Here is a 13,051-nt window from a genome sequence, read left to right on the forward strand (position 1 = left end):
AGCAAAATCCCCAGAACACCAACACCTGTGCCAACCACGGGCAATTCCCAACAAAGAACAGCCCTATCACCAACTCCAACAATCTTCTCACCAACCAACCAGGCCAACAACGTGCCCCCAACGACCTTCATCCGCACCACCACAAAAAATCCTCCAAGTCAAACCATAGCAGTCCCTTCTACCCACGTCTTCGATGTTGAGAAATAGATAATGATGTATACTCCAAGAAGAGATGTCCCGAATCCCATATGCACAGTGAGGAGAGTGGAACAACCCAACTTCTATAAAGCATTGTGCTTGACTATCACTTTCATAATGATGAATACAATATCATGATGCTTTTCTCTTTCAGTTAGTGTCATTGTCATTGTCAGTCCAATACACAAGATTGTCTTTATGAGTCCAAGCTTCCATCTTGGAACCTAATTCACTTGTGTAACAGTTGTCTACTCATTGTCCATGTCAACATGAATTTAGTCTTCATCTTCCAACCTCCATAGCTCCTTCCATGCTCTAGATCCAACATTTTAACATGGTATCAAAGCCATGGTGAGCGTAGCTTAGCTTTGCTCAGGTCCCTTCTCTGCTCTGCCAGCTCCTCTTCATCATTGTTTAAGCTCTCAAGTCCAGCTGAAGGTCTCATCTTTCACCTCTATCTTCACTTGACCTTCTATGGCAGCCATAGCCAGCAGCACCCTGCCTACTTGGAGGCCCTGGATCTAGCCAAAGAAGAGGAGATAGCTCATGCTTTGAACTAGGAAAATCTTCTATTGCTTAGGACGCCTCAGGCCAGCACATCAAACCATGACATTGGCACCTTCCTTGGTCAACATTACGACTTTTCTAGCTCGTTGTCCAAAGTGCACTGTCTATTGGTCGTACAGCTCTCGCCATCTACATGCACCGCATTTGACCCTGTGACCTTAGGGATTTTGAAGCCTATCCTCTAAGCTTCTTCCTCACCAAATCTTTCATCAAATGATTGCTTCCACGAGCTACTACATCAGAAAAACTAGTCGAGTACAGAAACCCTAAAGTGGGTAGCCATAGCCATTGACCTTCGAGCTCATAAAACTCTTCATTTTCTCACTTTTTTTAGATCAAGCTTGTCAATGCCACTCTAAACTACTGTAACACTCAGTATCCAGTAAGGAAATCACAACAAATCAGTAATAACAAGGGAAGCAAGAAATCAAACTCAAGATCAACATCAAGTGCTTCAACTACATAGTATCTCTTGATACTACTTAGTATTGGTTAACACTAATCTACTTGTGTTCTTGGGCAACTCACTTTCTGGTATTATCTCAGCTATTTGAAGCTGATCAACATGGCAGAACTCGAACAAATAGCAAAGTTCAATGGAGAAGGATTCCATGCCTGGAAGGAAAAGACCATGTACCACCTCATGAGGAAAGACCTCTGGGATCTCTTTGAAGATGATGAAGGTGATGTAGATGACGGGAAAGAAGATTCAGAAAGTGGGATCCTTGCAGTAGCTCCACCAAAAACCAAAGAATGGAAGAAGATGAATAGCAAGGCACTAGGCATCATTACCTAGGGACTAAATGATGATGTGCTACATCATATCTTTGGCATCAAAGATGCTAGAACTACTTGGGAGGAACTTGACAGGATGTTTGGTACCCAAGCAAAGAATTCAAAGGGCATGGAGCAAAAGGCCGTGATCGAGGACTCAGCACCAACAATAGCAAGGATCGAATTATATGTCATTATTGTGGCAAGACTGGCTATACAGCTAGTGAATGTTTCCACAAGAAAAGAGCACATCAAATGCAAAATGATCACCACCAGAACCAGTTCACGAATGAAGAAGAGGAAGAAGAAGAAGATGCTTCTGCTACCATCAATAACTCTAACAGAGTGTTCTAAAGAATTTTCATTGTATCTTTCATATGTTTTTCCCCATACTGGATCTCTATGTTTCCCTTAGTGGATTTTCTTTGTAAAAACCCTTGCCAAAGATGTAAAGTTTCAAGCTTTAACTTGACTAGGCTGCCTATGAGCTAGTCTCCTGGACCATGTCACCATGTAGGGGAGGCAAAAGCCAGCAAGTGTAGGGACTCATCATTTAAGGGGGGGGTGTTGAGAAATAGATAAATGATGTATACTCCAATAAGAGATGTCATGAATCCCATATGCACAGTGAGGAGAGTGGAACAACCCAACTTCTATAAAGCATTGTACTTGACTATCACTTTCATAATGATGAATACAATATCATGATGCTTTCCTCTTTCAGTTAGTGTCATTGTCATTGTCAGTCCAATACACAAGATTGACTTTATGAGTCCAAGCTTCCATCTTGGAATCTAATTCACTTGTGTAATAGTTGTCTACTCATTGTCCATGTCAACATGAATTTAGTCTTCATCTTCCAACCTCCATAGCTCCTTCCATGCTCTAGATCCGACATTTTAACGTTCAGTGCATGTCAATGCTTGCTACCTACGAAGGTGAGTGCCATGGGACTGGCACTCGTCTAGGAGGGGGGTAATGTTAACCCTCAGATGAACAAGGTGGAAAATTTGAAAAATATAAAGCAGAAGTCAAGGCCAAGGCAAAAGTGAAATGGAAGATGAAGGTACACCAAGAAAAATATGAAAACACGTGCAGAAAAGTTCTAAATCAAGGAGAAAGGTACACAAGAAAAAGCGCAAGTTAATACTTTTGTAAAAGAGCGCAAGGCGCATCATGATTTATTTTAAGAGTGCCGGGCTCTCACTGATGCCAGGAGGCATATTCCACGGTGGATTCCGTGAGGTTTTGCAGTGGATTCCATAAAATTTTATTGCCGGGGCTCATACACAAGGTGGATTCCTTGTGCGAAAAGTTGATGGGGATGCCTGTCCTTTTCGGGCGTCTTGTTAATTTAATATGCAAGTGGGTGATTCCATAGTGGGTAATTCTACAAAACACATATTTAAATTAATAGACGTTTATGAGTTTAGAGTGTGCACTCATAAACTCATAAACATCTGGTGCACACCAAAAGTGGCTCTCCTCCTCCTCTTCTTCTTCTTCTTCTTCTTCTTCTTGTTTGCTTGAGCTTGTGCTTGAGAGAGAGTGTGTGAGAGTGAGGGAATGAGTGTGTGAGGGTGAGGGACCGTGGTGGAGAAGCTCTCCTTCTCCTCCTCTCTTCTTCTCTTCTCTTCTCTTCTCTTCTCTTCTCTTCTCTTGCTCGCAGCAATGGAGCTTGGAGCGTGGAGCTTAAGGATTGAGCTCGCTTGAAGCTTGCACTTGGATCGTGGAGCTACTGGAGTGCTCGAGAGAGGAGGCAACTCGATCGGGTATGGAGGTAAGCTCACTACACTCATAGAGATAGATAGCGCATCGACTAAAAGAGAGGTAGCCATTGGTGCTCGGCTTGAAACGCTTGAAGGAATAAGCGGTCCGTGGGTCTTGGCGGTTGAGCTTGAGCTCATCCCTTCAAATATGAAAACGAGGGAGAAGAAACAATAGAACAAAAAGAGAACCAATCACTCCTAGAACCAAACTACCATTGCTCCTAGTAGAGAGCTAAACAAAATTAGCAAGGAATTGAGCCAAGAATGATCAAAACCCTTACAAAATAGAACCATGAGATCGAAAGTGTTTTCTCAAAGGAAAGAGCTTTTGAAAGCAGCTCCCATCCCCTATGATTTGCAATCTAATTCACAATCTCATTAATCAAGAACAATAAAGATGGAGGATGAGAGAATCAACCGTTAAGCAATGTGGAGGATGAAAGAATCAACCATATCCCTTGTGATTTGCAATCTAATTGAAAATCTCATTAATCAAGAACAATAATTGACAATCTCATTGAGCAAAGATGGAGGATGAGAGAATTGATCACATCCTTGATCAATGGTATGTTTGATACAATGAATATTGAAGGTCATGTAATATAGAGCTTGGAAGGAGACCCCATCAGAAAATTTTGGAGGATATGCAACCTACTATAAGAGCTACTCGGAAGTTGGTAAAGGAATTATTAGAATTCGCAAGAGAATAGTACGAGGTAAAGCTATATCAATTTTTCCTTAAGATCATTGATCTTTTATCAAAATCCATGGAGTCACCTTCATCCATATGTCCACTCTTTATTTGCTTATGCAAGTAAGCAATATGGGTCTCATTTCTTCCTTGATATAAACATTCAAGTATATCCCAAGTAACTTTAGTTGTCTTACATGAGTGATTATGTGGGATCATATTATGTTTAATAGATAATGCAATCAAGGCATGAGCCTCTACATCTCTGCCATTCCAACAAATCTGCTTAGGAATAGGTGCTAATGCTCTAGTATTTATTGGACTGGAACTAGAACTTGTGGCATCCTCAACAACAAGACCTGTTTGTGTTGCACTTGTAGCTTCAAAAACACTACCAAGTCCTTTTTTAATTCCATGCACAATGTTTCAAAGCCCCCTTTGCAACCAGTACATGACATATCATATAAGCCCATTGTGGATAGTTGTTGGTTCCATCCACCTTGTTCTTAATAACCAACGTATGGAATATATCATTGTTATTCGCCATGGCCATTGACTGCACTTGATACAAAAGTTGCTTGTATAGAGGAAAATATTCACAAAACTAACTTGTGCTATATAGCACAACACAATGTAGATTGTAGGGGCTCTTACTCGTAGAATTGAACATTATAAAAAAAGATGCACAAAAGGATGCAATAGCCTATGCAATACTAGTAGTAGGTCAAATCTCATCCCAATATGAGAAAATCAAGTGGAGGGTATTGATGACTTTGCCCAAGAAGTTGAAGCCCACTTTGATACTCAATTGTTGGACTTGGGGTTGCAAGAATGCATGCATATAGATTGGAAAAGAAGAAGATCGAAACTCTCTTGAGCATATCTTGAATAGATAGGCAATTTCGTTGTACTTTTCACAAGTTCATGTGTTGCAAACGAATAAAAAGAACTTTGCATATTTGGATTTAAATACAAATATGATAGTAAGAGTAACATGGTTGTGGATGAATAAAAAAGAAGGCAACAAGTGATATTATTCATTGGCTTTGAAAATACCTATCCCAAATCAAGCTAAATGCTAAAGGATTCCCTAGGAAGGCCGAAAATGGAACCGTGTGAGGCTTTCTGTGTATTCGAGATACACCATTGTCATGTAGATGGCTTAAACATTGGGGGAGATGTCCATGCATGTGATGTTGTGTAAACGTACCTTTGTTTGTCTGTGTCGTTGGCTGTGAGAGCTTTGGAGGGTCCGTCGTTAGGACATAGGAATTGTTGGGGATGGCCGCCACGTGTGGGGGCAGGTATTGTGGCCAAGGAGAGGGTAGGGAATTAAAGGGTAACCTGCGCCGTTCATCGACACAGAGAGAGAGAGAGAGAGCAAGCGCATTTTTGTTATTAAGCTAACTCATAATACTCACTTATAATCGTCATCATCATCATCTTTGTCACTCACCATCGTTATCAGATTATCGTCGTCGTCGTCATCTTTGTTGGTTGCTTGCTTGTCGTTGCTGCTGCTGCTGTTTAGCGATGGCGATTGCGATGGCACGCAGCAGCGTGGCTGCCTCTTCGTCGTCGCCGGCACTCACCGGCGAGAAGCTGCTCGCCCCCTCCACATGCCAGCGCTTGCAGCAGCAGCCCCCGCGCCGCCACTGGCTGCCCCTCTCCGTGCAGGCCAAGGTCCGGGAGATCTTCATGCCCGCCCTCAGCTCCACCATGACCGAGGGCAAGATCGTCTCGTGGGTCAAATCGGAGGGGGATCGCCTGTCCAAGGGCGAAAGCGTGGTGGTTGTGGAGTCTGACAAGGCAGACATGGATGTGGAGACATTCTATGAGGGCATTCTGGCCGCAATTGTGGTCGGGGAAGGGGAGGTGGCCTCAGTCGGAGCTGCGATAGGCATTCTGGCTGAGAATGAAGATGAGATCGAGGAAGCCAAGTCCAGGGCTGCTGCCGCATCGTCGAATGGCACAGCAACGGCCTTGAATGATCAAGCAGCGGCTGCTGCTGCTCCTCCCCCATCCCCATCCCCACCCCCACCGCCTCCTGCTGCAGCCACACCTGCGGTCACTGCTGCAGCTGTTAGGGTGCCAACCCCTGTCATCAAATCCACACACCCTGCTTCTGAGGGTGGCACGAGAATTGTCGCCACTCCATATGCGAAAAAACTCGCGAAGGATCTCAAGGTTGATCTTGCCACTGTACCTGGAACTGGTCCATTGGGGCGCATTGTTGCAGCGGACGTGGAGGCAGCTGCAGCTGGCACACCAGCCTCTGCTGCTCCAAGCATGACAATGGCAGCTCCTCCTAAAGTATCACCTGCTCCTTCGGCTGCTGCCCCGGTGATTGTTCCTGGCACTTCTGTTCCTTTCTCTGCCATGCAGAGTGCAGTGTCCCGGAATATGGTCGAAAGCCTCACTGTGCCTACCTTCCGTGTCGGCTACACCATCACCACAGATGCACTTGATGCTCTCTACAAGAAGGTAATCTATCTGACTCTGCTCAGCTAGTTTGTTTACGTGCATTCTACAAGTGTTTAGTACTAGGATGGCTTATGTGCATGCCTTCCCTTAGGACAACCATAAACAGGGCCCTTCATACCCTTGAATTTCATTAGAGGTAGGTTTTGTGCGCGCATGGCTTCTGATTCTGCAAGAGAGTGGCTGCATGCAGGTGACTTGATAATTGCAAAAACAAGTACCTCCCGTAGTTCAGAACAAACTTATAATTTGACTGCATTTCAATTTTTCACCTGTGAAGGAGGATCATAATTCTCACTCACTTATCTTTTATGCTTTGAAAAGGGAATCGTAAATCTGCACTCATACTAACCATTGCTGTGTAAATGGGGATCGGATCTGAAATCCAGTAAGGATCCACTGGACACTCAGATGAATTGAAACGGAAAGGTCCATTTGTCATAAATTGTAAGACTTGAGGAACCATGTGGTCGTATATAATTCACAACCTCATGAATACTTCAAAGAATCCATTCTTACTGTCTGAAGGTGAAAGTAGAAAATTCATTCTTTATTCATTTAATTCATGGCAAGCTTGTAAGCTCATGAAAGGTACAATATTTCGTTTTTACTTTCAGAGAAGTTGCAACTGAAAATTTTATTGATCGGAGTTAGACTTGAGAAATCATACATTGATCCTCAGGAGTTGGAAGATTCAAAAATTTCATCTGTAGGAGGTCTACATGAACGCTCTTCAGTTAAAGAACTTATAAATTTACCTTTGTTTTCAGATAAAATCCAAAGGTGTTACTATGAGTGCTCTTCTGGCAAAAGCAACAGCTCTTGCTTTAGTACAGCATCCCATTGTCAATGCTTCCTGTCGAGATGGCAAGAGTATTACTTACAACAACAGCATCAACATTGCTGTAGCAGTAGCTATGGACGGAGGACTCATTACTCCTGTGCTGCAAGATGCAGACAAGGTTTGGCCTTTTGATATCACTTATGTGAATTATACAACTTTGCAGGAGGCAAAATCCAAAAGAGTAGGAATCATTTCCGATTCTTCTTCGTGCAGATGGACCTATACTTGCTCTCTCGCAAATGGAAGGAGCTAGTGGAGAAGGCTCGTGCAAAGCAGTTGCAGCCACATGAGTACTCCACCGGTCAGGCTTGAACCCTCAGTGGCAGCAGATACTTTCATGTTTTCATAATCAACAAATAGGTGTTCAGCAGTGATGACCACATTCCCAAATGACCCTCTCTTTTACAAGTACTTTAGTCGTGATTTTTGGTTCTTGTGTGCTGGAAGCAGGGACTTTTACTTTATCCAACCTTGGGATGTTTGGGGTTGACCGGTTTGATGCAATCCTTCCACCAGGCAGCGTGAGTGTCACCTCTTTGTGTACTTGTAAAATGAATCAAGATATTCAATTCGATCAATATGCTGATTGGCATGTAGATCAAGATGCCAATTGTCTTCCAACTTTTCTGAAATGGCTACAGTATTGAGATGGCTTATTATATTGCCTTGTGGGGTTCAGGGTGCTATTATGGCTGTTGGATCATCTGAACCTACAGTTGTAGCGACTCCAGATGGTCTGATTGGGGTGAAGAATCAGATGCAGGTACAAATCTGTGTTGGATGAAGTTCTTTTTCGAGTAAAAGTGTGGTAGCAAAATAGTATACCCCATCATAGTTGAAACTAAATTATCTAGGTCATTGACTATCATTCTTGTGTGGTAGTTGAACCAGAATTATGTATGTCCTGGACTGTTGAAGTCTTGTTATTCTCGTTGCTTTCCATACACAATTGAATGATTTCACAATACATCCATTACCTCTTTGGAGCGTTTGCTGAATGAATCTTTGAGTTGGTTAGATGTGGCTTGATGTTAAAAAGTCCCGTCTAAAGTGACTGCAAATTTTTTATCTTCTCATTCAGTTATTGCTTTAGTTTTCCTCCTATACATACATTGCTTGTAACAGGGTTTGCACTATATACCTATTGGTTGCCAAGTCTATTCCTGCTCCAAAGCTTATAAATCAGCTAAAAGAGTGTTTGCAGTATATATAGTATGTAGGGTCCATCTGGTGTTCTGGTTGTTGGTCTAACATAATTGGGCTACTGTATTTCAGGTGAATGTGACTGCCGACCATAGAATTATCTATGGGGCTGATCTGGCAGCTTTCTTGCAAACTTTAGCGAAAATAATTGAGAATCCAAAAGATCTGACCTTGTAATACTACTACACAAGGTTTCAATACAAACATCCAGCAATGTATAATCCTAAAGATCTAAAGTCCATGAATGTGCCATGTACCAGGTAGGAGCAACCTCAGTTTTGGAGATCAGGTCATGGCATAAGTCACATGAAGTTTGGCCGGTCGGTTCATTTCAATTTCAGCTCTGTAACTGTACTCGGGTATGGCATAAGCCTACTATTTGTGCTTCTTATGTAGGTTCAATCGAGGCTCATTAGATTGGTCCAGGCAGAGGGATTGTGGTCATTCGACCATATTTTTAGAAGGCATTCTTTCCATCTACTGTTAGGTTGATCTAATCAGACATTCTTATCACCAGAGGTTTTATAAAAGGTTTATGTTGAGTTTTAAAAAATTCTGGCAACTAGGCATTTCGGTCTCAATTCAAGCAAATATATACTCTGGCAACTGGAATATCAATATAATCCTTTTGTTGATTTGAGAAAGTGCCTGGTTGTGGGTTCAGAAGACTTGAGTTTATTGACTTCAAAAGCATGTTGTTGACTCCAATGATAATAAAGGGTGGTTTGCCTTTGATTTTGAAGTGGACTCTGTTACCTGCACTGCAATATTGAACATTTTCTTATATTCTGCATCCACATAGTTGACTGAACTACCTTAATAAATTACCTGGACTCAACAAACCATCACTACCTCTGATTATTTATTTTAGATTTGAGGTCAACATGAAGAAAAGTGCGCATGTGTATTTCACAGCGCTGAATGTGTTAAAACCTTTTGTTTGCCCTCATGGACGTCTTTCAATGTTTTGTTTGATAAAAGTTCCTTTGTGAGATGCATGGCATTTTTATTTTATGGGTTGAGCCCAATATGTGTCCATTGGGTTACATCATCTCGAGTTTCAGTGTATGCACACACCTGCCTCTCCAACTGAGCTGGTTGCCATCGACCTATAGGCACCAAAATTTGGCCATTTGTAACTTGGGCTAGACGTTCCCTTTTTATATGTCCTGCCTAAGGTAGATGTATAGGCACCAAACTAGTTTTGCCAGAGGCATGAGGTCATTCTCTCTCCCTCCCTCTCTCTCTCTCTCTCTCTCAACATACGTCTAAAGTTTTGCTCTAGCTTTGCTAAAATCAATGCCAAGGATTAGGCTGTTTTTGGTCTTTGATTGTCGTTTGTCTACATCTAGAGGTAATATTGTATATACCTCCTTGAAATGACTCCTTGAAATGACTCTCTCTCTCTGAGTCTGCCTTTCTTTCTAGCTTGATGGTATACAACAGTTAGCTGTTTAGTATGATCAATCCTGGAATGTTCTCTTTGGGCTTGCAGCATCATTTTTCTATGCTGTAGCTTTTTGTTATGTTGATCTTGCTAGTAGTGTGAGCACCTACTTTTCACGCTTTTTGAGCGGATCTTTCTTATTGGCCTCGCAAGCATTGTGATTTAGACTAGGGTTTTGGGGGTTTACATTTCACGCCCACAGTCAACTCATTGGACTCCTCCGTATGCTGTTGAGTTCTAGAACTGTTATCATATTTGGATCTTTGTTAATTGCCCTCTTGAAACGCTCCAAACATTGCATGGAATTGGCTTTTCCTTGATTTTTACCGGTTACTTTTAGAGGTGGTGTTTCTTTGATTCTTATCAGTTTCAGATTATGACATCAGATTGCTTGCAATATGTTGGGTAGGTTTATTTGTACTACTTATTCCCTTACAATCTTTACCCTTGAAATATTCCCACACGATATTCACAACTTATTTAATTTTCTTGGATATTCTTTGTGTCTCACTTAAATATTTCTCCTATTGAGTCTTCTATTTGATTTTCTTGGAGATTCTTGTCCCTCACAAAAGTTTCTCTTGTCGAGTTTTCTATTGATTTTTGATCTTTTCTATTTGCACTCTTGGAAGACGTTGAAACATTCGATGTGATCTCATTTCTGAATCGTATCAATTACTCATTCTTGAAGTTCAAAAGAGGGTAAACTTGAATAATTCCATAATTGTTGTTGCATAATGGATTTTCAATTCAGTTACTGCACAAGTGGAGCTCTAGTTGTGAGGATTTTCTTGAAATAGGAGGTTGCAACCTCTTGAAAAGGATGTGCATAAACTTTGTGCATGCATGAATGTTTGCATGTACATGTTCAATTACAAGGATCCCTATACCTAATGCAAGTAATAACTTATAATGCTATTCGGGAGATGATATATGTAGGACACGTGTTGATCCCATGTAGAATATCGTACATGCAGGACATAAGCATGTGGATTAGTATCAAAGTATGTTGATTAGGTTCTTGAACCCTAATATGAACTAAAAACTCTTAAACTTCACTTTGTAAGATATAGTACGTGTAGGAAATAGTATGTATTTGGATAGCTGACGAGTTCCCCACACGGGATGGTGCGTCAACTAAAGAACTTTTCAAGGTAGGCTACCAGGTAAGGATAGCCACTGAGTGAAGGCCGTGTGTCATTGATAGAAATGTGTAGTATGACAGCAGCCTGATTGGCTAATGGCAACGTGTCTTATTAGTTGCTTATGTATCATAGAAGCAACCAATACCGCTATATATCTACAAGAGATGCAATAACATCTAGCATGCATATGTCTTTCAGAGCGTAAGATGTAGCTCATGTAGCTTTGACTAGACTCGTACTTTTGACTGATGCACTGAAGCATGCACTCAAGTCGACAATAGACTTCCTAACCACATAAACATAAGAGCAAGTTTCTTATTAGCTCTTTGCAATCTCTTTAGCAATGGAACATACCTTTGCAGTCAATCCAGAAATTCAGAATCCTCACAAGATGATACAAGCAGCAGCACAAAACACTTGTTTGGTACCACGATGCACAAACCCATGATCAAGCAGGCAGATAGGGAAATCCTTCCTTCAGTTTCAAACCAGTGCAAGAGGTCGCAGTATTCGATTCGATTGCTTCCATCTAAGTCAAACAAAGTGACGATGAAAGCTTTCTCTCTTCGGAGGGCTGGTATTCTCATTGCACCTAGCCATGGGAGCCTAGGATGCCATGAGCTTGGTGGCCTAGTTCCAGATGTAAGCATACATCTATCTTTGATAAGATATATCACATAAGATAGTTCTGCAAACCAAGTGGTCAACTAAAGTAGAAGAGTTCCTGGAAGTGATGCTATATAAAACCAGAGGGAACGTAATAATAAGTACATTAGTGCCAGATTTTAGGAGACTAGATGGAAGTTCTGAAAATCTCGTAAAGCTGATGGTTTGCAGGACATGGGAAGCATGTGGTGCAGAAGACTGGAGAAACGAAAGGACGAGAGTGAATACTTGAGATGTGCAACTCTATCACACCCTGACTTCAGGTTCTATCCCTGGTTCTCATCTTGATTCAGTTCGAACTTGCTCCACTGCTACTCTTGTAGTCTGACCGATCCATATCTATTCTTGTTGGGGTGCAGACAGTAGGGTCAGTCTGCTGATAACAAAGATTTATTTGAACACCTCAAATACACCAGACTTACAAAACCAGTGATAGAACTCATCACACTTTACAGACTAACATATGGTGTATTGTCACTCCAACTGAGCATGCAGAAGTTACAGAAAAAAGCTGCCTGTCCTACATCCACCTTCCCCATAGTATGCAAAACATCACCTTGTCAAGCACACACACAATGAATTAGAAAACGATACAATCAGGCCCGCATTGATGCTATATGAAACACAATCGCTGCTGTATACTGCACTCTCTTACCAACAAATGCGGAACCTCATATTGACCAGCCCCAACACGAATGTACTTGTCAAAACACTGCTACTGTATACAGCCACAACACAAAGGTCTTGTCAAACCAGGGCTAGCTCGTGTATACAGACATGTGGCATGTTAACGTCTCTCCACTGAAATGCATGATGGGTTGATATTTTCTTAGATAGGGTGCTTCACTCGAGCAGAGTGAAACCGGGATGAAAAGATTAGGACCCGCTCGGCTCAAAATACAATATTGCAAGGATCCGTTGATGCGCATTGAGAAGAAAAATGCAGCAGTACGACTGCGGCGGCAGAGGTGAACACCAGTAACCAAGGCAGTGTGTCAAAGGTGACGTTCCAAGGCTCCTCAGTGTATCCTTAAATGAAAATTCTAGGATCGTCCATGCCACAACTATCAATGCCGCCATCCTGGCCCCACCCCCACTAGGGCAAGGGGGCCATTTGTGAACACTGAAAGGTGTGTCAAAAAACAAACACCTTGGGGCTTCCCAATGAGTTCAAAGAATACCTCCTCGACCCTCTCCTTTTGGTTTGGAAAGAGTCTCGTAAGTTTGGAGCACTCCCCCATTGTCTCAATGCTGGGGTAATTCCTC

The 13,051-nt window shown here is 42.0% G+C and overlaps 1 protein-coding gene across 2 annotated transcripts; it reads left to right on the top strand.

The window, feature by feature from the left end:
- Window positions 1–5,384: 5,384 nt before the first annotated feature.
- On the top strand, window positions 5,385–9,040 carry LOC148019502 (dihydrolipoyllysine-residue acetyltransferase component 5 of pyruvate dehydrogenase complex, chloroplastic-like). 2 transcript variants are annotated; one of them, XM_087700991.1, is made up of 7 exons: window positions 5,385–6,483; window positions 7,251–7,442; window positions 7,538–7,625; window positions 7,775–7,845; window positions 8,004–8,087; window positions 8,600–8,700; window positions 8,788–9,040. In XM_087700991.1, the coding sequence occupies exons 1-7, from the start codon at window positions 5,533–5,535 to the stop codon at window positions 8,789–8,791; spliced, it is 1,491 nt and encodes a 496-aa protein (XP_087557117.1). In that variant the 5' UTR covers window positions 5,385–5,532; the 3' UTR covers window positions 8,792–9,040. The 2 variants fall into 2 exon arrangements, with proteins under 2 accessions (XP_087557117.1, XP_087557116.1); XM_087700990.1 differs by having other exon boundaries at window positions 5,387–6,483; window positions 8,600–9,040.
- The last annotated feature ends 4,011 nt before the right edge of the window (window positions 9,041–13,051 follow it).

Source organism: Lygodium microphyllum, chromosome 19, assembly GCF_053477565.2.
Source record: "Lygodium microphyllum isolate KBCC chromosome 19, Lygodium_microphyllum_v1.1.10, whole genome shotgun sequence".
In the NCBI taxonomy this organism is placed as follows: domain Eukaryota; kingdom Viridiplantae; phylum Streptophyta; class Polypodiopsida; order Schizaeales; family Lygodiaceae; genus Lygodium; species Lygodium microphyllum.